The sequence below is a fragment of the Eptatretus burgeri genome, chromosome 10 (genome assembly GCF_056783735.1).
Source record: "Eptatretus burgeri isolate ZD-2024b chromosome 10, Ebu_testis_v1, whole genome shotgun sequence".
Classification (NCBI taxonomy): Eukaryota; Metazoa; Chordata; class Myxini; order Myxiniformes; family Myxinidae; genus Eptatretus; species Eptatretus burgeri.
In genome coordinates, this window is record NC_140970.1 from 103,213,205 (window position 1) to 103,240,048 (window position 26,844).

The 26,844-nt window shown below is 43.6% G+C and overlaps 1 protein-coding gene across 2 annotated transcripts in view; it reads left to right on the forward strand.

The window, feature by feature from the left end:
- Window positions 1-20,822, forward strand: part of TSPAN7 (tetraspanin 7) — a 49,464-nt gene extending 28,642 nt beyond the window's left edge. Inside the window, exons 6-9 of one of the 2 annotated variants that reach the window (XR_015062739.1) lie at window positions 10,686-10,769; window positions 19,977-20,048; window positions 20,153-20,210; window positions 20,581-20,822. Coding sequence is in view for 1 of the 2 variants with exons in the window: in XM_085899756.1 (XP_085755882.1) it covers window positions 10,686-10,769; window positions 19,977-20,045 (153 nt within the window). In the remaining variant the exon portion in view is untranslated. Of the gene's footprint in view, window positions 1-10,685; window positions 10,770-19,976; window positions 20,049-20,152 lie in introns of both variants that reach the window. The other variant, XM_085899756.1, reaches the window with a different exon arrangement.
- The last annotated feature ends 6,022 nt before the right edge of the window (window positions 20,823-26,844 follow it).

Consider the following 26,844-nt stretch of genomic DNA (forward strand, 5'->3'; position numbering starts at 1 on the left):
TGGATCATGGGGTGTGGCGCTGCCGGTACCTGTGCGGGAGGACGAAAGTCCGAGTCTTCAGGTCCTTGGTACTTCCAGTCTTGCTCTATGGGTGCGAGACTTGGACTCTGACCAAGGATCTGAGACGGAGACTTAATTCCTTTGGTACCAGGTCTCTTCGGAGAATCCTTGGCTATCGCTGGTCGGATTTTGTGTCCAACGAGCGGTTGCTGAGAGAGACTCGGATGAGATTTGTTACCTGCATAGTCCGTGAGCGTCAGTTGCGGCTGTATGGACATGTGGCTCGTTTTCCTGACTCTGATCCTGCTCACCAGATTCTCTCAGCGAGGGAGTCTCATGAGTGGAGGAGGCCAGTGGGTCGACCACGTGCCTCATGGTTGCAACAGGTTGACCATCATCTCAAGGAGATGGGGATGGGCCTGGCATCTGCCTGGGGGATGGCCAGACGGAGGCCCCTGGAGTACCGGCGGAAAGTGGACGCAGCGACGTGCTGTTCTGGCACATGCTCCCATACCTGACCTGAAACTCTACTAAAAAAGAAGACTACTTCAAGGTAAATGCAATGACTGGAATGCAAGTGGAACAAAAAGTTTTGAAATAAATCAACAAACTTCTTTGAATCTAATCGAAAGTTTCTTTTTGTGTAAATTTACATTCATTTAGGCTGCAAATAACACAAACGCTACACTCGTAAATGATTTCTTCTGGAAAATGGTTGATAGTGTTCATTTGTACATTGGAACACAAGAAGTTGAAGCGGTTGATTATGTCTCTACAACATCTGAAATGATAATTTACACTATATTCATTTAGTGATGGAATGGGAAAGGTGGCTGTCAAAGGTATTATTCCTGATACGTCAACGGTAACAAACGCAGACCTTGGATATAGTCAAAGGAAAGGAATGTATAATGATGATACAAAAGCAGGTAATAGTTTAACTGTGGCAGTTCCTCTTAAAGGTTAATTTGGATTTTGTGATCATGATACAGTTCTGTATGGTCTTAAAATTAGAGTTCAACTGCAAAGGAATGATAATGAAAATAGATTACTTTTTGGTGTGGCTAATGCTTTTTATGATCAGAATAAATTTGTTATTGGTGAATATACTCCTAATCTTAAAATAGAAGACAACTCGATGAAGCCACTCGATGTATCATACCTTTAAAGAAGATGCCAACACGTTAAACTGAACCAAACCACTTGCACGTGGAATTTGGATGTTCTGGAAGGAAAGTCATGATATCTGTGGCTCATTTTTTAACAAAAGCAGATGGTGATACTGCTACTGATAAGAATAATGCTAAGGTGAAACTTCTTCGCGTTTCTCTTGATGGAACATTTTATCCACGAGATAGATTGGAAATTAATTGGGAAAAAATGATTATGCTGAAGCATACAAGTCTTACCAAAAGGTGTGTGAAAGCAATGGAAATAAATAACCTATTTTGGATATGACAGCATTTAAAAGTTTGTATACAATCTATGCGTTTGACCTGAGTGCTCAAAAGGAAACTAAAGTCTAATCGAGTGGATACCTCCCTATACATTGAAAGAGGAGAGAGTGAAGAAGTTGATGATATATTGTTTGCTTTTGGAAGAAACAATTAGATTAATACAGATAATGGTGTTATGATTAGTCTCACATAATTTTTTTGATAAATAAATGAGTGGTAAAGTGCCAACTGGGGTATATGTTGACCAAATCAATCTTCATAAACTATCATCTTGTATTCAAAATCAAAAGCCTTGTATGATTAACGTTGATGCAATTCAGAGAAAAGGAGCAGTAAGAATTGATATTTTGCTCACAAGAGAACAGGTGAAGATCTTGAACGATACTGGCTCACTTAAAATTCAAATGTTGAAGAAATATTCAATGAGAGACGAGTGGAAGATTTCTCCCATTTCTAATTCCTTTATTTGCTGGTTTAAGTGCGGCTGGAGCATTGACAGGTGGTATTTCTTCAGCTGTGAAAACTGCCAACGAAAGGACCGCTCAACTCCGGGCTCAAAAATAATTGGAAAGACGTAGCAAAGAGTTGGAGAAACACAACAAAGAGTTGGAGAAACAAATCAGGGAAAGTGGTGTAATTGTAGATTTTGCTGAAAAACTTGAAAGTCTGCCTGATAAAGTGAGATTGTTAGTTGGAGATATGCCTTTTTCTATTGCACAAGCAGGTGTAAAATTAACTTAAAGGGGTAATGGATTATATATTTCTAATAAATAAATGAGCATTGATGAGTGGTTTAAAGAATTTGGAAAGAATACAACATCAAATTTAGAACTTATCAAATATTGTAAGAAATTAAAAATTCATAATGTGGTTATTCGTATGAGATTAATTAACAAACATGTCTAAACATACAAATAATGTTATTATGAACTTCAAAGATAATGATGGGAACGGTTCTCATTGGGTTTTTTTTTTTTTTTTTTTTTTAATAGTCGAGTCAAATATTATTTTGATAGTTTTGGTCTTCCACCACCTGTTGAAGTAATAAAATTCTTACAGAATGGTGTTTATCAAACATTTCAAGCCCAATAATTAAATTCCAAGTGTTGTGGTCAATTATGGCTCTGTGCTATTTCAACTCGACAAAAATATATTTTAACGACATTATTTTTTAAACTTATATAAATGACATGTTGGTAAAGATGGTTCTATCTTTGGTGTATCCCAAGAACTGAATATTGATTTATCAAATTATTACACAAAGGCACAAGCTGAATGAGTGAAATATAGTTTAGCAAAAAATATTGACATGAAAAATGCTGATAAATTAATAAATTATCCGAGCCTGACTGATGTGAATGACTTGGTGAGATTAAGTGATTTATCAAAATATATATCCTTGAATAAAACGGCTGTGTATTCTAAAGATACAGAAGTGTTGATTTTTATCTCCAGGTCATACAGAATTCACAGTTCCAATTAAAACAATTTTTTATAAAGAAGGGTGTATCGTTTCTATGAGAATAGAACAATGAGGATATGATATGAATGATTTCGGGTATAATTGGTCATTTAAAATTAACCAAGAATAACTTGAACAATTAAATCGGTCTCGTAAGGAAGAATATTATCCACTTGGTGCCGAGAATGAGTTTTGTGGAAGCACGATTGGCAAACAACAAATAAAAGAATTTAATAAGGGTAAAATCGATAATGGTTTAGCCAAAGTTTATATCATGAAAACACAAACAGGATTATATGTATAATAAGTAAGGAAATACAAAATGATTTAACTGTGGGAAGATGGGGTGGTATTTCCTGTCATTATATTAATGTCATATATTTCTAATACATAAATGACAGCAAGAAGGCTTCAAGAAAATTATAATTTCTGTGTCCAAGCATACCTTCAAGAAAAGGATATTCGGTATTTTAATAAATACGTTCTGCATCATAAGCATGAGGCATTTTTAATAAAATATTGGCTTTATTCTGATGTTAATAAACCAACAACTTTGGATTTAACTGAAATGTTAAATAATGAAAAAAAATTAATGTTAAGAAAATGCAAGGCTCTTTCAGAAATTCAGAAGAAATTTTATTGGTTTCCTGTTGTAAAAAAAATATATATATTTTACATGCAGAAATAACAAGAAATCCTGATGAATATATGTATGATATTCTATGGGGTGAAAGGGATTCAAAGATAGTAAGGGATGAGGAAGGAGTTGAAGAAACTGAGGGGAGAGGGCGAGAATATGGAAACCAGTGAGATTTTAAAAAGATCGAAGGAATTACAGAAAATAAATCAATATCAACGCACCGAGGAGTTAAACAAAGAATTGGCAAGTCTATTAGAAATATTTGCGTCAAGACTATTAACATCTGTTTCAGGGAGAAGATTTAAACGAGAAGGTGAAGAGAAAGAAGGAAAAGATTATATTATTGGTGTGATTGACTTTAAAGTTTTACATTTTTTTTCTTAAATAAATGGAGGAGAGAGTGAAGACATTTCTGAGGATTCTTTATGTTTTAAAAATTAAGATTCAAATGTGCATGCTGGAAACAAAGGTTTTTGCACTCTGAAGGAATTTTTCTCATAAATAAATGAGTTATTGTCTCAAATGTTTAAAAAAAAAACGAATACAAAAAAATCTCATATTTTAAAAGTAAAAATAACAGGGTTATACAAAAAGGCATATGTTTGGTGTGTGGTTCAAAAAAAGAGTAAATTTATCTCCAAACACAAATGTGGAGGAGATATACAAAAGTTTTTATCAGGAAGTAAATTTACAACTACTGGAATACCAGGGGAATTGCATCTACCAGGGTATTCTTTCTGTGGTCCAGGAACAAACTTGAATAAAAGATTAGATGAGGCTGACGATCCTAAACTGTGGAGCAAACCTATCAATAGGGTTGATGAAGTGTGCATGAGGCACGATATTGATTATGGAAATACCACAACGTTGGAAGAAAAACATGCCGAGAGAGCAATGTTGTATAATTTGTCTCTGATACGAAATCCAACCTTGAGAGAAAAATTTGATAGATTCATCGTGAAGAAGATGATCAGTGCGAAATTGAAACTTGGGCTTGGAAATTTGTCAGGTCAGATTCGATCTGTGACCTGCTACAGGTACCATGTAAACCTGTACTAACCTGTTCCATGGTCGGGTTGTCGGCGACTAAACCGTCTCCCCCACCAGGTTTTCTGGTGAGGAGGGTGTTTGGATATGGACACCCAGCAGGATTAAAAACAAAACCTGTCAAAGGGTGGAGGAGCTCCTTGTGAGCCAACGGCCATCCATATCTAGTGCCCAACTGTGTCTGCGGACGTCCTCCTGCAGTTGGGTCACCTCTTATTAGGAGGTTGGTGGCAGGATTTGCACTCCGGCCACCGTAAAACCCTTCATTCCGCAAAAAAATCTGAAAACCCACTCTGTGGGAGTACCTCCTGTGCAGCTTCCCTTCGCAGGGCAGCTCACCGGATGACGGGATTGGGGCAAAGCCTTCGGGACCCCCAATCTTTGATAGGAGGGAAACCACGGGGTAACATCCCTGGGTCAGATTGCGGGAGAGTGTGTCGGAGTGGTGCTGAGGTGTCGTCCACCAGACGGCGGTCTCCTTGGGTTAACCTGAGGCAGTCCCTTCGGGTGGGTGCCTGGAATGTCCTATCCCTAAGAGAGGATGTTCACCTGTCTCTGTTATCTGAGCTCAAGCGTTTGGACATCGGGATTGCAGCTCTCTCTGAGGTTCGGAGACCGGATTGCGGCGAGATAATGGTGGGTGGTTACACCTACTATTGGTCTGGTCGCTCTGATGGTTACCATACCCAAGGAGTTGCTGTAGCTGTGTCCAATAAGCTGACCCCAATGATAATTGAGGTAACACCGGTCAACGAGCGTATTATGAGATTAAGGATTCGTCACTCCTTAGGTGTCATTGCCCTGGTCTCTGTTTATGCTCCGACTGAGACGAGTGATCTCACTGTGAAGGATGCATTCTACGCCACACTCGAGTCTGTGGTTGATCAGTGCCCCAGACGAGATACACTTCTAGTCTTGGGGGATTTCAATGCATCGACTGGAACTGATAGGGATGGTTATGAGGTGTGTGTTGGTCCCCATGGGTCAGGAACTATGAACCAGAATGGCACTAAGTTCCTTGACTTTGCAAGAAGTCATGGACTTAGGGTGGCTGGTTCATGGTTTCAGCGCCCACAAGCTCATCGCTGGACTTGGTATTCCAACGCTGGCGGTGTGGCAAAGGAGATTGACCATGTCCTCATTGACGGTCGTTGGAGGATGATCCAGAACTACAGGGTCTACCGGAGTGCTCAGTTCCTCAATACTGACCACAGGCTTGTTGTAGCAACTCTAAAGCTGCACCTTAAATCCTGGAGAATGGTACCATCCCAGCCGAGGCTGGATGTTGCCAAGCTCAGGGATGAGAGAGTAGCTGAGGAGTTTGCGAACAGGCTGAGTGGACACTTGGGGGGTCTGGGTACTTTGGGGGGTCCTGAAGAGTTGTGGAGCGCCTTCAAGACCACCGTCCTTGATGTTGCCGGTGGATGCCTTGGAGCTCACCGCAGGGCAAAGAAGAATTTTGTCTCAACGGACACTGGATACCATTGACCAGAGTCGCAGGGCCAGGCTGAATGGCAGAGCTGAGCTGTTCAGGGAGCTGAGGCGTAAAACTGTACGTGCACTGAGGGTGGACAAGGAGGCCTATGTGCGAGGAATCTGTGAGGGGGTAGAGAATCACCTGTGGACAGGTGATTCTCGTCCCGCTTACAGGGGGATTCGCGCATTACGTTCAGCCAAGCCCATCCCTCGGAGCACTACAGTTCGAGCAGAGAGTGGTAGGCTCTTGACAGAGGAGTCTGAAGTGAAGGCCCGCTGGGCCGGTTACTTTGAGCGGTTGTACCAGGCTGATCCCCCAACTGTCGAGTTGGACGTCAAGGGTGTTACAATCCCTGTTGCTGACCCTCGAATCAACTGTGGTCCACCTACGCTTGTGGAAACACAGGCTGCGGTGAACCAGTTGAAACGGGGCAAAGCTCCAGGGATCTGTGGCATCCATGCCGAACTTCTCAAGGCTGGTGGAAATGCTGCACTCGTGTCGTTGCATGCAGTTTTGTGCTCTGCCTGGAACACAGGCATCATCCCAACTGACTGGAAGAGGGGCCTTGTTGTCCCTCTCTGGAAAGGGAAGGGTGATCGCCAAGACTGCAACAACTACCGAGGGGTGACGCTGCTCTCAGTGCCGGGCAAGGTCTTTGCTCGGATAATTCTCGATCGGGTTCGCCACCATCTGCTTGAGCACCAGCGTCCAGAGCAGTCAGGCTTTACACCAAAGAGGTCAAAGATTGACCGTATCCTTGCACTTCGTGTCCTCACCGAACGCAGACGAGAGTTTCGGCAGGGGCTGCTTGCAGCCTATGTTGATCTCTGTAAAGCGTTCGATTCAGTGAATCGGGATGTCCTCTGGAGGATTCTTGGTCTTTGTGGGGTGCCACCAAAACTGATCGATCTGATGTCTGAACTCTACTCTGGTACTGAGAGTGCTGTGAAGTGTGGTGGTACCATCTCTGACTTATTTCCAGTTGTTACTGGAGTTCGTCAGGGATGTGTACTTGCCCCCACACTTTTCAGCACTTGTATGGACTGGATTCTAGGGAGGATGTCGGAGAGATCAAGTTGCGGTGCGTCATTTGGGAATGTCAAGATCTCGTACCTTGACTTTGCAGATGATGCAGTCATCTTTGCGGAGACTTTAGACATCCTCTTGGGGGCCCTCGAGGTGCTGAATGAGGAGTCGGAGCCGTTGGGATTACGGGTTTCTTGGGTCAAAACTAAGATCCAGGCTTTCGGTGACATCTTGGATGCTGCTGTCCTGTCTGTGTCTGTTTGTGGTGAGGATGTTGAGGTCGTGGAGAGATTCACTTACCTTGGCAGTGATATTCATGTCTCTGCTGGCTGCGAGTCAGAGGTCAATAGACGTCTGGGTCGGGCCTGGGGAGTCATGGATTCACTGGATCATGGGGTGTGGCGCTGCCGGTACCTGTGCAGGAGGACGAAAGTCCAAGTCTTCAGGTCCTTGGTACTTCCAGTCTTGCTCTATGGGTGCGAGACTTGGACTCTGACCAAGGATCTGAGACGGAGACTTAATTCCTTTGGTACCAGGTCTCTTCGGAGAATCCTTGGCTATCGCTGGTCGGATTTTGTGTCCAACGAGCGGTTGCTGAGAGAGACTCAAATGAGATTTGTTACCTGCATTGTCCGTTAGCATCAGTTGCGGCTGTATGGACATGTGGCTCGTTTTCCTGACTCTGATCCTGCTCACCAGATTCTCTCAGCGAGGGAGTCTCATGAGTGGAGGAGGCCAGTGGGTCGACCACGTGCCTCATGGTTGCAACAGGTTGACCATCATCTCAAGGAGATGGGGATGGGCCTGGCATCTGCCTGGGGGATGGCCAGACAGAGGCCCCTGGAGTACCGGCAGAAAGTGGACGCAGCGACGTGCTGTTCTGGCACATGCTTCCATACCTGACCTGACCTGACCTTGGAAATTCAAAAAACTTGTAGGTTTTAATGATGTCATTAACATTGAAGAGCATTAACAATTAGCTGATGAATTACATATTCCAATAATCACAAAGTTTCATCGATGGAAAGTTTATTCCAAGGTAGTTGATTATATCTGGTCCACTGATTTGATTGAACTCAATAATGATAAGGGGTACAAGTATGCTTTAACCATTATTGATTTGAGGAGTCGATATGCATGGGTCGTCCCTTTGAAAATCAAAACAGGTAATATTCTTTTGTTGGCTTTCCAACAAATATTTAATAAAAGCAAGCGAAAAACTAAAAAAATTGTGGACTGATGAGGGCACAGAGTTTTACAACAAAACATTTATGAATTTTCTTAAAAATAACATCTTGTACAGCACCTTTTATGAATGAAAAGCGGTTGTTATTGAGCGATTCAATCGCACTTTAAAAGAGAGACTAAATAAAAAATTCACTCAACTCGGTTCTCAACAATGATCTTTCATTCAGGATATTGTAGATGAGTACATAATGATACGATTCACACCTCAACGAATACTAAACCATCAAACATTTACAAAATTAGAATATGAAAAAGATTAATGTCAGAAAGCCTAAGTTCAAAGTTGGTGATATAGTAAGAATATACAGGTGGAAATGTCATTTTGAAAAAGGTTGTACTAAACGATGGACAAATGAACTTTTTAAAATCATTGATGTAAAAGATACAGTTCCTTGGACTTATAAGGTATATGATTTAGAAGGGGAAGAGATTTTAGGTTCATTTTATTCACAGGAATTACAAAAGACAAAGATAAATTGAAAAAATCCCTTGGATTTACAAATTATGTGATTTAAAGGAGAAAGATTTTAGGTTCATTTTATTCACAGGAATTACAAAAGACAAAGATTAAAAAAACATTTGACTCCACCCTTTTTTGACTCTTCCCACACAAGCTCCACCCACGCAAACACCACCCACATAAGCCACATCCATCATATCCACATAATTGGTGATTCGTTAATTAGTTCCTCACACACATGTTTATTTAATTAAAAAAAAATTGCTCCACCCACACAAACCACATATACACACAAGCTCCACCCACACAAGCTCCACCTTTGACCCACCACCCCCCTCATCCCACCCCACCCTTCCCCACACACATAGGGGGGTGGTGGGTCGTTGGGGAGCGCACCTTCCCCCCCCTCCTTTGCACCTTCTTTATTCTTTTTTTTATAATTAAGAATTAAATAATTGAAAGCAAAGCAAATATAATTAATCAAGATTGGAAATATTAAACATTTTTGTTTGGGTAAATATTCAGTTGCGAGAATGGACGATCTTTCCCAGCAGTCTGCTTCAGATGTCTTGTGATTTTGAAACTCGATCAACATATTCTGTTCAAAACGAAGTGAATAACAATTAGGGTATATAAAGATTATTATATTATAATATTAAATTTACCTCCAGAAGATAGTGTCATGTCAGATTCCTCCAGAACATTAAGTTATGTTTGGTTCATCCAGACGTGTTTTAACTGAAATAATAATGACGCGCACACACACAGCGATAATTTTCTCACCTTGGACTCAGGTCATTCAAGATCAGAGGACGTGAGAATTTCTTGCCATCCAAGAAAAATATCATTCACTTCTTTCCGAAACGAATAAATGTCTTCAAGAAAGTCATTCATTTTTATCCACTCGTCATGTAATTCAAATAACTCATTTTCAACATCAGCTATCAACGATGTTCTTATTGGGGCCAACCTGTTGGAGAAAAAAAATTATTAGTCGTATCATGATTTAATCAATTGCTTCACCATCATTCAAAGAGGAAGCCAGACTTAACAATACAAACACGCAAACTTACCAATATTGTGATGGGTTATATTCTTCGTCAGATGAAAGATGGTTCATGTCTCAGTCATTTACCATTGGGTCAAGATGAGAATAATGAAAAACCGATAAACAGAAGATAAATGCCTGGCTTATAAACCATGTTGGAGGAAGTCATTTTGATCTTTGCCTGGAGTTGTCTCATTGTTCTCTTTCCTGTTTTTCAACAGCTCAATAATTATGGAATTTTTTCCTAAGATTCTTGTTTTCAGCTGCACTCAGCTTACAGAATGTGTGTAATGTATTCATGTTTGAGTTTAATTTTAAATGGCATTAAGAGACGTTTATCTTTTCATTTCTGCTCAACAAAGATACTTAAACCCAGAACTAAGTTCCAAAGTAATCTTTGTGAATATACTCGATGGTGATGAATGTAATCGGAAAATTGTTATTCCCCAAAGTAGAACATGGACAAATATTCATTGGTTCGCTCTTTGAGTGGAATGAAAATATGAAAGGGAAGAAGTGCTTTAATCAGTCAGTCTCAATTTTACATTTGCTTGTATGGGAGGGAAGGGGATAGGTGGGGAGAAAATCAGTCTCCTATTTTGGGCTTTTGGGGCTTGAGTCGGTTTTTCCCTTTCCCCCCATTCATTTGAATGACTGCCTCAGAAACCCCATTTATCCTCTACTCGTGTTGCATATTGTTGGGATGGGTATTTTCAGCTGACTAAGGCTTTACTTTGGGTTGCTATAGTAGTATAGTGCAATGAACTGTTGGTGGTATCAAGGATACATCGGTCTTTATCTGCTCGTCTTCCTTGTGCAGGGCTGCTTCAGCCTCGTAACTGGATTCATGGAGAGCAACCTCGCAGTGATTGCTGGTTGTGCCTTTGGTATTGCCTTTTCACAGGTATGTGTTGGGGTTTTAAATTTTTTATTAAGTAGATATACACATGCATGTACACCCTATACTATAAATATATAAAAACAGATTCCACGGTAGATTCTCCAACCTGTAATTGAGCAATGATTCAACTGTTTCGATCAACAACATGTGCAACGCACCTTGCATCCATGAACTTTTCTCAACAGTGATGAACATTACCACAACGTCCCAAAGGTGGGAGTCGGCTCAGCTAGTCCTCATGGTCAAGGCACGTCACAGCAGTGATTGTGAATCGCCCTTTGGCATTATCCCGACCCTTTTTCCAAAATATCGGCTGCTTCTTGCCATAAAATCAGAGATTTTGCCACACAGTTTTTCTGTCCTGAGAAACCAGGTGAATTCCAAGCATGAGATGATGGCCCAGACCAGTATTTTATTGTCAAGCCGAATCCCGTGGACAACATAATTGTTTTCGCGACCTTTACGAACCACGGTTTGTCTGAAAGTTGCAAATTGGTGGATTGGCAGCTGGGAACGCTGGGAAAAAAAGGCGTAAAAATCGACGCTTCCGCATAAATTACACAGTTCACCATGCCTTACCCCAACGTTGGAGTGAATCGAGACCGGTACTATCGGCTAGAGGAGTTATCAGCCATTCTGGGGTACTTCAGTACTTCCACAGTGGCACCAGAACCTGTCAAAGGAGGCACCCGGTTCGAATCGTGCACTTTAAAATCACATTTCACACTCTCGGTGCTGTTTGCAACCATCTGGTGCTGCTCACATGGACCCATCAACGTGGCTGTGTGGATGAGGCAGGCTGTAAATGTCGTCACGCACGTTACAGGCACGAGCGCATCGTGTGACGATTTCTCGAGCACACAAAGTGCACGAACCTCATGCACATACGACCACCCGTCACTCATCCTTGCAATCGCCCCCCTTTTCCATATCCATGCCCATGCTACCATCCGTCACTTATCCCGATGAAATCACATTCTCACCGGAACACTCACATCGGCGACTCACCCTTCGCGTTCCCCGTGCATTCATGCACACGTCCATTATTCTCGCAAATTTGTTCCATTTTGTCCCCAAAGCCACCAATATTACCATGGTCACTCGTCGCTGTTGACCATGCCCCCGTGTGTTTTGATGTGTCCCTGTCACGTGTCTTTTCTGGACAGCCAATCAACGCCCGTACCACGTCCCTCGTGACATCATTCTGACCGTTAACAAATTTAAAAACCACTAGTACGTGCCCATAAAATAATAAAAAAAAAAAAATTCAAACCGCGAGCAAGAAACAACAACCACACAGGCCGTTTCTTCGCTCTGCGTGCCCGTACGTGCGTGGCCTGGAAGTTCGCATGTCACAGTTACGATTATTCGCAATTTAGTTTTAATGGCCAATTATTCAATTAGCGCCAATGTATTTTGCCTTTTCGCAATGTCGTCGCAAGGAAAAACAAAAAGAGAAGAGAAGAGAAAATTTTATTTTTACTTCCTGGTTCGGAGCATACCAGCTTGCTCTGATGTTACCGAAATTTATGCACCGTCTAATATGAAAACTATCATAACTTGGGGCATTGTTTATCTATAAATGCGCATAAGAAATCGAGAAATTATTAGAATACACGAAGTCATCATTCTCCGGAAGCCCGTACGTTGTAACCCGTAATGGGGAGCGCGGCTGAGGTTCCCATCCCCCATCGGCCACGCCCACGCAACAACGTGTCTTGTCATTGGTTTGGTAAATAAATGGCCATAACTTGGGAAGCACTTGTCTGATTAATATCAAACCTTGAAAAGGCACATCCTCAGGTCCCCAGCAACATATTTGGCAAGTTTAAATTAGATCGGACCAGTTGTTGTCGAGAAACACCACACACACACACACACACACACACACACACACACACACACACACACACACACACACACACACACACACACACACACACACACACACACACACACACACACACACACACAGACACACACACACACACACACACACACACACACACACACACACACACACACACACACACACACACACACACACACTGCTGGAATTATAGATAGATGAGCACATTAACGGATCAAATGACACTCATGTAAACCAATTGGATTGCACCAAATAACATCAGCAAATAATCGTTCACTCTCATTGCAAGTAAACACTTAGGAGTCAAGCATGCCACTATATGCATGTAATGAGTAAATTCCCAACAGTGCAAATGCGGCCATGTGGGGCAGTCCTGACGGAACAGCTAGGGGACGTACTACGTGAATTCCCCTTGCAATGTCCAGGATTCCCGGTGCATTTATGCAAGAGAGGTCCAAACGCTAAAGGTAAATCCACCAACACCTGCGTGATCGATGTTATCGTTTCCTCTGCATGCCAAGCCCCCAGAATCAGTCTTCTGATCCTGTTTGGGGTCGAGTCCAAAATGCAAACCCTATCCCGTGAAGGTGTGTCCTGCCTTGATCCCATGTTTGACAATGGCTGACCTGTTGGGATAATTGCACTCAAAGGCCTTGCAATTTTCAGCAATACATTGGCTCAGGTCCTTCCTGTTTTTCCCACATACTCTGCTCCACAACCACAGGGTATTGCATACACCTCCCCCACCCTCTCATTCCTCTCACTTGTCCTTTACCCTCATAAGGGCTTTCTTGAGAATGAAAACCCATTTTAAACTTACCCGGACTCCTGCCATTTTCAATACTCTGCTGATCCTCTGTGATACAGCCAGTATCAAAGGAAGAACACAAAAACCCCTGGGTTGTTCTTTTGGTCCCAGTCTGTTACGTGGGCCATGTAGGATCATTCTCCTTTTTAGTAGCGAGCTGTCTGTGTCACAGTTAGCCCTCAAAACCTTTTGAAGATTGTCCACCTCTCTCATCTTGTCTTCAATGGAGGATAGTATATCTCGTGCTCTTTTTGAGAGGGGATGTACCACCGATCTTTTGTGCTCCAATGGATGACAGGAATCGAAGTCGAGGTAGCGTGCATGCGTGCAGGCTTTGTATACACTGTGACCTTCAGAGTTCCTTTAGGATCACTTGTTACAAGCGTGTTGAGGAAGGGAAGAGCTCCATTCTTCTCCTCTTCACGGGTGAAATTGATCGATGGAAAAGTTTTATTGATGGCCTCATGTATGGAGTCCACTGTTGAACGCTCGTCATTTGGAGGACACTATGTCCCTTGGTCAAATTATTGGCGTTCGATTCGCGACACAAACTTATTCGTGTGCGACGGTCTGCAATTCCCGGTGAGTCCGGAGAGAAACAAGGGATATCTCCTCCTTCGTAGTAACCCTGCGACTAATCTTTTAATATCAAGTATATAAAGGAGTAGTGTATGTCTGTTTGTCCTCTTATAACTTGAGAACTACGCATCCCAGAGCAAAACTAAAGGCATATTCGGAATCAGCACGTCTCAGAGGTACGACAGCACACCTTAGATGTTTTTTTTAACGAAAAAAAATTCGTCTTTTTTTGGCCGTTTCAACTTTTCTGCCACAATTGATTGATTTTACGCATCGCGATTTCTTTTTTCTTTTTTTTCTTTTTTGAATTCACAACCTGATCAAAATAAAACAGACAGACCAGTGGATGGACAGACCAGTGAACATTTACAAAGTTTCTGATCAAAATTTGACTTTCTGATTTTAGATGCCCCAAAAAAGGAAGAGCTCCATTGGTCCCAAGGCAGCTGCAGCCAAGTGAAAACACACTAGGAGACTGAAGAGGAGCAAGATGCCAGGCTAAATGAACAGGCACAGAGGCAAGAGCAGCAGTGACAAGATGAGACTGAAGAGTGATCAGCCAGGCTAAATGAACAGGCTCATGGGCAACAACAGCGGCAAGCAAATGAGACTGAGGAAGAGTGTGATTCAAGACTTGAGGCAATGCATCACCGCACTGCAGAAGCACGAGCACTGGCCCAGGCACAAGAGCACAATGCCAACAGGGTGGCATTCACATATGCCCTGGCTGACCCAACAACTCTTGCAGACATTGGCCAAATGGATTTAGTGTTTACCCACTGCTCTGCTTACAAGTTCAATGGAGAGACCAAGGGTGTGTGCTGCAGCGATGGCAAGGTCGTCCTTGATCCCTCTCCTGCCCTTGCTGAAGGAACTTCTCTCAGGCGAAGGTCCCCTCAGCAAGCACTTCCTTGACAACATTTGGACCTATAATGGCAGCTTTACAATGACGAGCTTCGGGCACAAGGAAGCTAAAGTCCAGGGCTGGAACCCGAGCTTCCAGATCCAAGGTCAAGTGTTCCACCTCATTGGCAGCTTGCTCCCGCCTGAAGAAGGCCAGCCAAAGTTCCTACAGGTTTACTTCCTGGACTCTCACGCCAAGGAGCTGGCTGCCAGGAACCACAGCATCCTCAAACCACACATCCTTGAGATGCTCACAAAGAGCTTCACTAGAATAACCATCTGGTCTGTGAGCTCAAGACTGCAAGAGATGTACCTGCAGAAGGAGGCAACTCTGAAGAGTGCCAGATCAGTGAGAACAACCGACCACAAGGAGAGCACGCACGCCGCTACACTGCCCCAGTCTGCACCAGAAGTCGCCATCCTAATGGACAATGAGCCAACAAAACCCAGAGACATTGTCCTCAGACTTTGCGATGGGGCACTTAAAAGGATCAGTGAGCTGCATGCATCTTATGATGCACTCCAGTATCCCATAGTGTTCCCATTTGGAACAGATGGCTACAGCATCCATCTGGTGGCCAGGACTGCAACTGGACAGGATGGATGAAAACTCACACAGCTGCAGTACTACAGCTACCACCTCATGGTGAGAGAGGGAAACCACATACTGCAGATGCGACGACTTTCAGCAGTTTCTGGTCAATGTCTACTGCAAGATCGAGACAGCGACTGGGCTTTATCCTCCGGGAGCAAAATAATTTGCTTGCTGATAACTACGACAACCTCCACGACAGCCTCATGGCCAGCAATGGCGACCCTCGCAATGTTGGACAAAGGGTGGTCCTTCCAGCAACATACACCGGTGGGCCGAGGTAGATGCATGAGAAACAGTGATGCCATGGCCTGTGTGCCGCATGAAAGCCTGACTTCATCATGATGACCACAAATCCCAAATGGACCGAGGTCCAGGAAAACCTCCTGCCAGGACAAGAGCCTCACGATCGGCCAGACATCATTGCCCATGTCTTTCGCCAAAAGAACAAGAAGCTACTAAAGAAGAGAGCTTTTGGGAAGATGAGAGCCTTCCTGTACACCATTAAGTACCAGAAGCGTGGTCCTCTGGAGCGACCCACAGGAGGGTGTGGGCATGAGGAAGACAAGATCAAGCCCGAAGACATAGACCTGGTCATCAGTGCTGAGATTCCCGACAATGAGCAAGATCCAGAGCTGCACAAGATGGTCATTGCACACATGATCCACGGTCCATGCGGAAACCTCAACCAGAACAACCCTTGCATGAAGGACCGCAAGTGCTCAAAGGATTTCCCAAAGCCATTCCTGCAGAGCACTGTGCAAGGAAATGACAGCTACCCCAAGTATCGCCGTCTCAAGCCAGAAGATTGTGGTCACATCGGTGAGATAAAGATGTGCCAGCAGGGAAAACAGGTGGTACAGGTAGTCACCAGCCAGTGGGTGGTACCCTACAAACCCGTTCCTTCTCCACCAATTCAATTGCCACATCAACGTTGATGCAGTTGATGCTGGAGCAGATCTCAAGTATGTCACCAAGGGGACCGATCAGGCAGTGTTTGAACTGCAGTGAGCCAATGAGGAGGCCGGAAACCGTCAAGTGGATGAGGTAGCTCGGTTCCAGAATGCATGCCACGTCAGCAGCAGTGAGCCAATCTGGAGGATCCTGGAGCACCCAATTTCCGAGCATTTCCCTCCAGTCATTGGCCTAGCCGTCCACCTTAAGAATGGCCAGCGAGTCGACTTCAGTGTGGACAATGCTGTCGAGAGGGCACAGCGACTACCTCCAGCCACTATGCTGACTGCCTTCTTCAACCTCTGCAGTCATGACTATTTTGCCAAGATGCTCAAATACCACGAGGTGCCAGAGTACTACACGTGGGATAAGTCGTGCAAGAAGTGGGCCCGCCGCAAGCGAGGAGAGGTGGTCAAAGGTCCACATGCAATCTGGAAGGCTCTGGCATGTCGTGGGGTCGGAGAGGAGTATTGCAGCTGTTTGAGATGGCCTTGCCGGAAACGAAGTGAGGCGGTTTCCGGCCAAAGTTAGCAGGCCACTCGAGGGGTCGGGGCCAATCGGAGCGCCTGATTCAGGTGATGTTTCAATTTTGGGGTGCCCCTTCCACCACGCGGCAAGTCCAATAAAGGTCGGAGCAGTCCCTCCGCCTTTCTCTCTCTTTTTCTCTTTCGCTCGCTCGATCTGGCCTCGCCCTCGTCCCTCAGCACGACCTGCCTCCTGCTGTCTGGACTCCGCCCACATGACGTCAACCCCACCAGCCTACCACTCCGTCCATGCACCCTGGACTCTGCCCCTTCTCCACTCAAGCCCCTCTTTCCCGAACATGGTCTCCACACACTCTGCTGAAACCAGCTGCCAGGTGCCGCATGATGGAGCACACCCCCCCCCCCCCACCCCTGAAATGTATTGGTGGCGCGTCGTGCTATCAAGCACAAAGGTACCGAGATCATAGCCTCAACTCCTTTCCCTTCGTGTTGCAATACTCCCTCTTTATCGGGTTTTGTGTGTGTGGTGTGCTGGCACCTGTCTGCTTAAGCAAGACTGCAGAAGATTGTTATTATTATTATTATTTTTGCGTTAAGTCTGCTCTGTGTCCCTTTTGTAAGTTGCCTGTTTATTTGCTGCACCACACCTCCCCCCCCCCCAACCTTTGCACAACACCCCAATAAATCTTGATCGTGCCACATACCATTCCTCGGCCATTGTAAATAAATTATTATTAGAAATATTCCCTGCTCGTTTTTGTCTCTTCTTCCATTGATCCAGCATGGTCCGAATCCTAGTTTAGCCAGGACTTTATTTCCAACGATCCGTTCCTTTTAGCCGGTACGTCCTTGGCAATGTTGCTCGGCTGCATCCGATCCGGTAGAGTGATCCGGTTCGGACAAGGCGTACCGAGGGCGTGTTCCCCGGTTATTAAACCACGTGATTAATTAGGTAACCCGATTAACCCATAGACGGGAGGACCCGAGGTCACGTGGTTGAGTTACTGGTGTCCACGGTCGGTTAAGCGACCCGCCACGTCATGGAATTATCCGTGTGTGATGGCCTACAATTCTGGGGAGTCTGGTGGGAACCGAGATAACTTCCCCCATCTCGTGGTCTTCTCACCCAACCCCCAGCCCGCAACAGTGTGTGTGGTGTTTGTTGGAAGAATTGATCCATCCATAAGGAAAGATTATTTTCTCGCACAGAAAGTTTCTTGGTTTGCAATCAAATCTGGTTTTCATTGGACCCCTAATTATTGTCAAGTATTTTTTTTTTAATTAAAAAAAAGGTGGGTGTGGGGGAAGGAAGGGAGGAGCTGAGAGTGAGAGAAGGGAAATATTTGGGAAGAAATGGGAATTTGTAGTTATAAGTTTTGTGTGTGGCAGCATCAGTGGGCCTGCATGACATGTAAATTCTGCTGTTGGCTGCTTTGCTTGCACAATATATAATGGTGCCAATGTTGGTCTCAATTGCTGCAGCAAGAGGCCTACTAATTAAGGCATACGCATAATTAGGGCTGGCTTGGTCATCGTACGATAAAGGAGTCGAATTTATCCATTACGTTTTTTACTTACAAAATCTAAAGATTTCGTAAGTATATTGATGCCTTCCGTTTCTGTTTTTGTTTGTTTGTTTGTTTGTTTGTTTGTTTGTTTGTAGGCACGATAACTCGAACGGAAGAAGCTACCAATGTCAAATTATACCACGTGGTTCAGGAGGGTGATGGCTAGTGCTGATTGGATTTTGGTCAACATCGGTCAAAGGTCAAGGTCACAGTGAGGTCAAACATAATTCCGTAAATTCATGTTGAGAAATGGAGTATTTTTGCTTCGCTCGACGTTACGAGTTCGTTTTAACTTCGATTTTAATTTTGTCTTCGGTTTTTGCGATCGCTTAGGACGCTTAAAACTCGGTTGTCGAAATTCTGGTAAAAATCGGATGTTTTGGAGACGTTTTAAGATTGTATAAAAAATATTTCACTCGACGCGTCACGGGTCGTCCCATGATGCAGTGCGCTCGAGCAGACGCGTCGTTGAGTGACGTTAAGGTTTTGCGTGGAGAAATGGAGATTTTTTGCTTCGCTCGACGTTACGAGTTCGTTTTAACTTCGATTTTAATTTTGTCTTCAGTTTTTGCGATCGCTTAGGACGCTTAAAACTCGGTTGTCGAAATTCTGGAACAGCGATGAATAACTGATATATATATATATATATATATATATATATATATATATATATATATATATATATATATATATATATATATATATATATATATATATATATATATATATATATATATATATATATATATATATATATATATATATATATATATATATATATATATATATATATATATATATATATATATATATATATATATATATATACACACACACACACACACACACACACACACACACACACCATAAATAATAAGTCTTTTATCAGATTCTTCTGAAAAGTAATACACCTATTATCTGGCATATCCTCCTGGTACTGAATCACTTTTTTTAAAAACAAAAAAAAATGGAATTTTTATAAGAAATCTAGTTTTTGTCTGGGACTCATTATCTGCAAACCACAGTGTAACATCGTAGACCACAATGAATTCAGAATTCAAGCTCCCCTTGGGCTTCTGACTGATTCATGCTTTTATTAGACAAGGTCAGAGGTCCAGTTGATGATTTCGTAAGTACCAGTCTATGACTGCTTGTTTTTTTTTTTGTTTGTTTTCCTGGGGGTTTTTTTAATTTTTTTTTTCATCGAATTTAATCTTGAATGTGATTGTCCTTGTTGGTCCAACCTGCGGGTGTTCATCTGTGATTGGATGTAATGTATTGTATAACGTTAATTGTTCGGTGCTTCAGAATCGAAAATTGGAACTCTGGCATGCAGCTTTGTTGTAACAGTTGAATTGGGTTTTAGTTTTTGCAGCCACAAAGACTAATACCCTGGCAATGCTCCAACTGGTAAATGCTTTGTCTTGTTTGTCAACTGATATTTTGATCAGGTTTTTGGAATGATACTTGCCTGCTGTCTTGCCAAGCACATCAACTCAAATCAGTATGAGATTGTTTGAAAGGTGAGTTGTGCACAACGTTAAAACGAAGCACCGGGTTGGCTCCGCAAACTGCAGATTGCACCTGGTAACCTAAAGCAATGGTTTAACTGTCCTGTTTTACGCAGGTTTCTCATCTGGTGCATCAAAGGAAGCTTGCAGTATATGATCCACCATCTTCTTCTTGTACGACTCTTTCACTCTTAAATAATTCACCCTGATCTCCCACCATTGTTCTTGCCAAATGTTTGTCAAAAGTGCACGAAAGATCCTGCTCCTTGGCTCCTTGTTCCTTTTGTCTTCCCATTCCCCTTGTTCCTTCTCTGCCCCTGCCTGCCCACTTGCTTTTCAAACATGTTATCATGTATCCCCTAATTTGCAATGCTGTTGCTTGTATCGCCATTGGCATCCGTTTGTCACTGCTGTACTTGTAATGGGTATTCCCAGCACGAAGGCCCACAGGCTTGTTTGCATTTGTATAGTAGAAAGTGTATTTGTCAGGTGTGCTGGTCGAAGCCATTAGATGTTGTTTTTTTTTGTTTTTTTTTGTTTTTAGTCTGGAGGCAGATGCACACACGTGGCGTTTCCCCATGTGCCGTACGCTGAAGCTCTTCACCAGCATCACATGGTTTTTGTTTTTGATCAAATCAGTCAGCTTTTGCGCTAGCATTACCGGTTGTATTTTTCACAATTATGAAGTGCCGCTGCGGGCAAATTCAAAAGATGAATGAAACGAATTCATTTATTTTATTGATCTGCTCTGTTTAATGTACATTTAAAATAAATGAACTCTATGGCCGTCTTTGTCATAAGCTTTTAAACCGTGAGCTTTGGTGGGGAGAAATGTGCGTAAACTTGCAGTGTTCCAATCATCGGCTGTTGCCGGCTCAGTAATAGCACTGCTGTGAAGAGTGTTTGTAATGTGAAGATTCCTTTTCTTAACTTTTGTCGAATTTCCTTTAAAAAAATCATGAATTGCCAAACAGGAGCTGGTGAACCTGGTTAGAGGGCTGAATGATTATTTCACGAATGCACACCATCACCTAGTTCAAGAAGTTGCTTCCATGTTAATTAATAAATCTGTTTGTGAAGACAGAATGGTTTTGAAACACTGGACCAAAAAAAAAAAAAGTTTCCAAAATGAAAATAAGGACCAAAACGAGAATGAAAATGCTTATCCCAAATGATCTATAAATTGAGTCATCTAAGAAGGCAAGGGTTTAATCATAAAAAAGACATCACTAGCAAATTAGCCAAGAAACTGTGGGAGAGGGGGAGGCAGTAAATCTTTGCAATTTGAAAATCCTAGGGTCGAGGAAATGTCTACCCCTGGGAGATTGTGATTGATTCACAGGAGGATGATGTCGGCCTTACTCTGGCGTTTGAATTGAATTGCTCACCTTGACAATGATGACCACCACCAACAGTGGTAAACCTTTATACTGTAATGCAATAACTGCAAGCCCCATAGAACCAATCCGTCACACAACAGCATGGGACGGAGAGGGGGGGGGAGGGGGGGGCAGTGCAAACCAGTTTTATTCATCTGTTTTAAGATGTAGTAAACATTGAGAAAGCATTTTTATGGAGTCTGGGCATCATGTCAGTTTTTAGGTGGTGCCTCCTCTACCACCACAAACTCTTGGAGCGGTGTCTGCAGGCCAGTGTGTTCACTCTCGATCTTTCCATCATCGCTCGAACGAGTATGACTGGCAATAAAGACAAGTAATTTCTCCCAAAGAAGTAAAGTGCATCTCTTTGTGAGCTGTAAGCCTTGGCCTCATTTCCTTTCTGGTGGTGTTCCATCCTCCATCATAGCCAGCACTGGTCAGTGAGGTACTTGTTGCATTTCCAGCATTGTCTGGAGAGCTGCTCTTTCACCAAGTTGCCAGGGAGTGCATGGAGTGGTTGCATTTTCATCTTGAGCACAACAGGATTCAATGTGTGTGGGTTGTTTGCACCTGATGAAAGTAGTGATGGGATAACAATTCACAATGGCACATGCCTCAGCCACGAAGGTCGCAAGTCCATCGTGTGATGAGTGGTGTTTATTCAGGTGAATGAACATGGATTCCACAATGCATTTGATTATTTTAATCTGATGTCTCCATACTGAAGTGAGATGCATGAGGTGCATCGAAGACCCATTCACACTTGTGGACAGGTATTTTGTCACCTGGTCTTGGATCAGTTATTTTCTTATTTTGACCAAGCTGTTTGTTATTTATTAACCTCCGCCATCGAAGATCGGAGGTTACTGTTTTCACCCCTTTCTGTTTGTTTGTTTGTGAACAGTATTGCGGAAAAACTCCTTGACGGATTTCGACGAAACTTGGTGGGGGGGGGGGGAGGTAGGTATCGTCCAAGGATCATGCCATTAGATTTTGGACTTGGTCCCCCCCCCACCCAAAAAAAAATTGTTAGAGAAAATTTTTTTTTTAATGTTTTAAGTCATTTCCAACCCCCCCCAAAAAAAAAATGTTGGAGAAAAGAACTATAACTCTGTCAGCACTGTTGACATCATATTTAATGAATAAGATATAAGGTTCACTTGATTGACCCAGCAGTATTGGCAGCGGAGGTTTTACACTCTCCCGCGTGCTCCCCCTCTAGTTTTGAGTTGTATCAATCTTGCGTTTGGTGTCGTTTGTCCAGCGATCGCATCTCAGCACAGCAACTGGTAAGCTGTGTCGAGTGGCAATGAATGCCAAGATGTTTGAGTCTGACTTTGTGTACTGCTCTCGTACAACATTGAACAACCTCTCCAGTGGTAATTGGATTGTACTAAATTTACCTTTCTCCATTGTCGTGACTTGCCATGCTTTGCTTTTGATGGTGTGCAGGTGTTTGGGGACATTTATGGGTGAAGGGTGAGAGTGGCCATGAGAGCCAAGCACGTAGACTGGGTGGAAAAGGTTAAAAGCGTTAACGTTTTCTTTGAATAAAATTCCAGCACTGGTGATTGTTAGTGTATGCAGGCCTTGGTCGGTAGGAACACATCCTTTAGCATGTGCTGCAGGTGTAGGAAGAAATGAATGGCAGTCTTGGAGGGATAATTGTGGGTGCGGAAGTGGTGCGTGTTATCGGGTTCTGATGGAGACCAGGAAGCCTGGGACTCGGCCATGCCTCGCCCCCAGTAGCCCAGCAAGCGCCATTTGGGAGACCCCTCCCCCCCCATCCGGCAGGGTGTACTGTACTTCAAAAAATAAAACGGCTGTTGTGTGGGGGATTGACAAAATCTTGGGCCTCATCCATCTTGCAGTGTGACATGCTGTGGGCATGCACACCCTGCTGCACCCCCACACTGATGCACCCCCCCCCATCCACCACTACCAGTTTTTTTTAGGGCCTCCCACTGCTCAGTTGAGGCTACACCTGCAGGTAATTGTGATACCATGGCCTTGCAGGGAATGATGGGAATGTTATGGCCAATGTTATTGCTGTGAGTTGGGAATTTTGCATTCGGTCACGTGCAACTTGAAATGTGCTATATGAGGGCAGGTTGCCCATGAAATTGACCAGGTAAATTCCTAAATTGGGTAGTTGGGCTAAGCTGACAGATGGAGCAAGTCACATTCACTCGAAGTTGTAGTCGTCGTTCATATGCAGCACAAGGCTGTGGGGTAGCATCATTGGATGAGGGTGTGGCGATACCACTGATGCAATGCCCTCTGACAGTTGGGACAGGAATTTGGCCATGGTACCAGCATTAGCTTGCCTACTCTTCACAAAGAACGCGATGGGATTTTAACATTCACCAACTATGGTCGGCAGCCGGGACACCCAGTTTGACATCCATCCGAGGGACAGCACACAAAGATGAATCCCTTTACCTGTGAAACTGGGATGACCGTATAGCTGGGCTGAGATTCAAACCCAGGTGAGGGGATGGAATCAAAAGATGGGATTGTTTATTTTTATATATGTATATATATATATTGGTCAAGTTAAATTGTGTAAAGTCAGCTTGCTTATTTGTGTGCTTTTGCTATCTCTCCCTGCTTTTAGGGCATCTTGAACTGAGTACAGTGGGCAAAATTTATGAAGAACTTTTGTAAATATAATTTTTGTACATTTTAAGGAATTTTGTGATTAAATTGAAACCAAGGGTGTAGAATGCTAAGGAGAACAGGTAACGTATCTGCAGTTCTCCTGCCATTCCCACAGACCTGGTCTGAATCCAAGTTATCGGAAATCAAGCCATTGGAGAAGAGGAAGGATTTAATGTCTGAAGCGATGATAGATTCAATAACCGTGCTGATGATTGGTAGAAGTCTGATTGGTCTGTAGTTGCAGGCATCAGTTTTTGCACCTTTTTTATGCAGGGTGGTAATGTTTGCTGATTTCCAAGCAGATGGCAGATGACCTTGAGCAAATGAGGGTGAATAGTACAGAGAGTGGGTGAGCAAGAGCAGAGGAGCAGGTTTTTAGGACATGTGAGCTGATGCCGTCTGGACCGGTTGCAGCATCAGAGTCAAGGTTTGACAGCAAGCTCTCCACTTTGTCAGGAGAAAAAGACAGAGTCCAGGGACAGTTGGGTGTAAGGTGGGTCCAGAAAGTGATGGGTATGGGACAAGATTTTGAAGCAAACATGGAGTTTAAGCATTCAGCCTTTTCGTGTGGTCAAATGTGTGGCCATTTGAGGTAAGGGAGGGGATAGAGGGAGAGCATACACCAGAGACTGAACTAGATGCCACAAGGATTTTGAGGAGGGAGACAGGTTTGAGGGTTTAGACTTGAGCTTATAAAGTTGTTGTTTTCTGCCTTGCCTCAGGGTAGACACATTTGTTCTGAGCTTTGTGGAAGGAACTGAGATTACCCTTAGTTGGATTTGCCTTCCATGAGGTGAAGGCAAGTTGCTTCAGAACAACTGCCTCGGCACAAGCTTCAGTCTACCATGGGTGGAAGGGAGGGTAGGACAACTGAAGACGAGATGGGATAAATCTGTGCATGACAGACGGAGCAAGTTTCTTTGAAAGAATTCCCAGGATGAGTTGATGGAGAAAGTAGAGATGGGAGACCAGTCTAGAAGTTTGGCTGCTTAAAGTCCCTGCCAGTCGGCCTGAGTGTTTTGCCAGACTTGACAGCATTGAGGTGGTTCTCTAATAACAGCCAGAACGATGTCCACTTTGACAGGCATGTAATCAGATGAACCGATTGGAACGGAGGAAGAACAGCAGATATTTTCAGGGAAATTGGTCAAAATCGGATCCAGAAGAGATGGGGTTCCGTTGGTTGAGATCCGGGTCGGGCAGTTTACAGATTGTCAGTCCCAATGAGTCGCAGAAGTCGTTTGCTGAAGTGCAATGGTAGGTGAGGGAGGTACCCACACTGAGCCACTTGGCATGATGACAACTGCAGTCACCACATATGAGGAAGTGAGAGTTGGAATGATAGGATAGAAGTTGGTCCATGTTTTCAGAGAGCAAGATGTAAATGGAGTCATCCCTGTTTGTTTGGTGGATGGTACAACACGCATATAAACATGAGGTGGGAGTGGAGGGGAAGCTGTAATCTTGAGGGTGTGGGGGAGTTAGGGCATTGGCATGGAGAGTGAGGAATAGTCTTTGAAGAGAGTGACTCTGCCACCAGGGCGAGGTGCAGGTCTGTCATACCGCAGGAGGGAGTAACCCGAGAGTCAGAGACGTCTTGAAGGAAGAAAGTTTCTGTTAAGCAAATTGTCTGGTTTGTTAGTTGCAAGGAACCTGTGTGGAAAGATCTGTCAAGTTTGAGTGAAGGTCCTGGATGTTTGAGGTCCATACTGTTGAGGAAGAAGGAGGGGAGAGGAGGCTTTGGGTGGAGGGGAGGGGAGGGGAGGGGGAGGAGGTATGGAGAATTGTTGAAAGGGTGGGAGTTACAGAAGAGTTGGGGGAGATGGCCGAATGAGGAGAAAAGCCTTGGTGGTAATGGGTTGAGAAAGAGGGCAGTTGAAGATTGGAAGAGGTGGAATGATGAGATGGAAGAGAGGGCAGGGGAAGGAGGGAGCATTGTGGATGCGAGAAGGGTGAGAGAGGAGAGTTGAGGGAGAAGGGTGAGTGGGAAGCTTGGAGGGGGAAGAGTGTGAAGGTTGCTTTGAGAGGTTAGCTATGGGAGCAGGAGAGGTGGGGAGAGGGGAAGGATGCGACTTGGTCGTGGTATGCTGAAGAAGGGAGTGGGCAGTGGGAGGTCGGAGGTGTGATGAAAGGAAAGAAGAAGCATGTTTGTGGTGATGAGTGTACTGATTGTGAAAGTGAGATATCTGTTCGGTTAGAATGGAGCCCACAAATGCTAGAACACCACACACTTTGGGACAACAGAGGAGGCCTTGATACTGAAGCAGAAGACAGTGAAGAGGTGCCAAGAGCAGAGGTAGGATGAGGAGCAAGATAGGTGGGGTAAGGAGAGGTATAAGCGGTGAGGAGGTAGATTCAAGGACTTATGCTGAATTGGCACTGAAGTTGGAAAAACGAAAAAAAGATGATTGATGGAACATGACCATGCCTTGCAAAGTAGGATTTTAAAATTGTATTGGTCAGAGATTCAATCGAAGGCATTATGTGAGGGATGCAATGAGGGAGAATTAAGAGAATGGAGAAAAATGTTACAGTGGGATATTTTATTTATTTATTTATTTTTTTATAAGATTAGGTAAAGAAAAAAAATCATGAATGCATGGTGAATGTGGGTTGGCTAAAGTAGAAGGATGAAGAAGTGTTGGTAGAGGAAGTTGCACAGGTCAGGAGGGAAAAGGTTGTTTTTATTTTATTTTAAGACAAAAAACAGAAGGGAAAGTTGGGAGAGATAGGAGGGTGGTGGGAAAAGTGTAGAAGAAAATAAACTA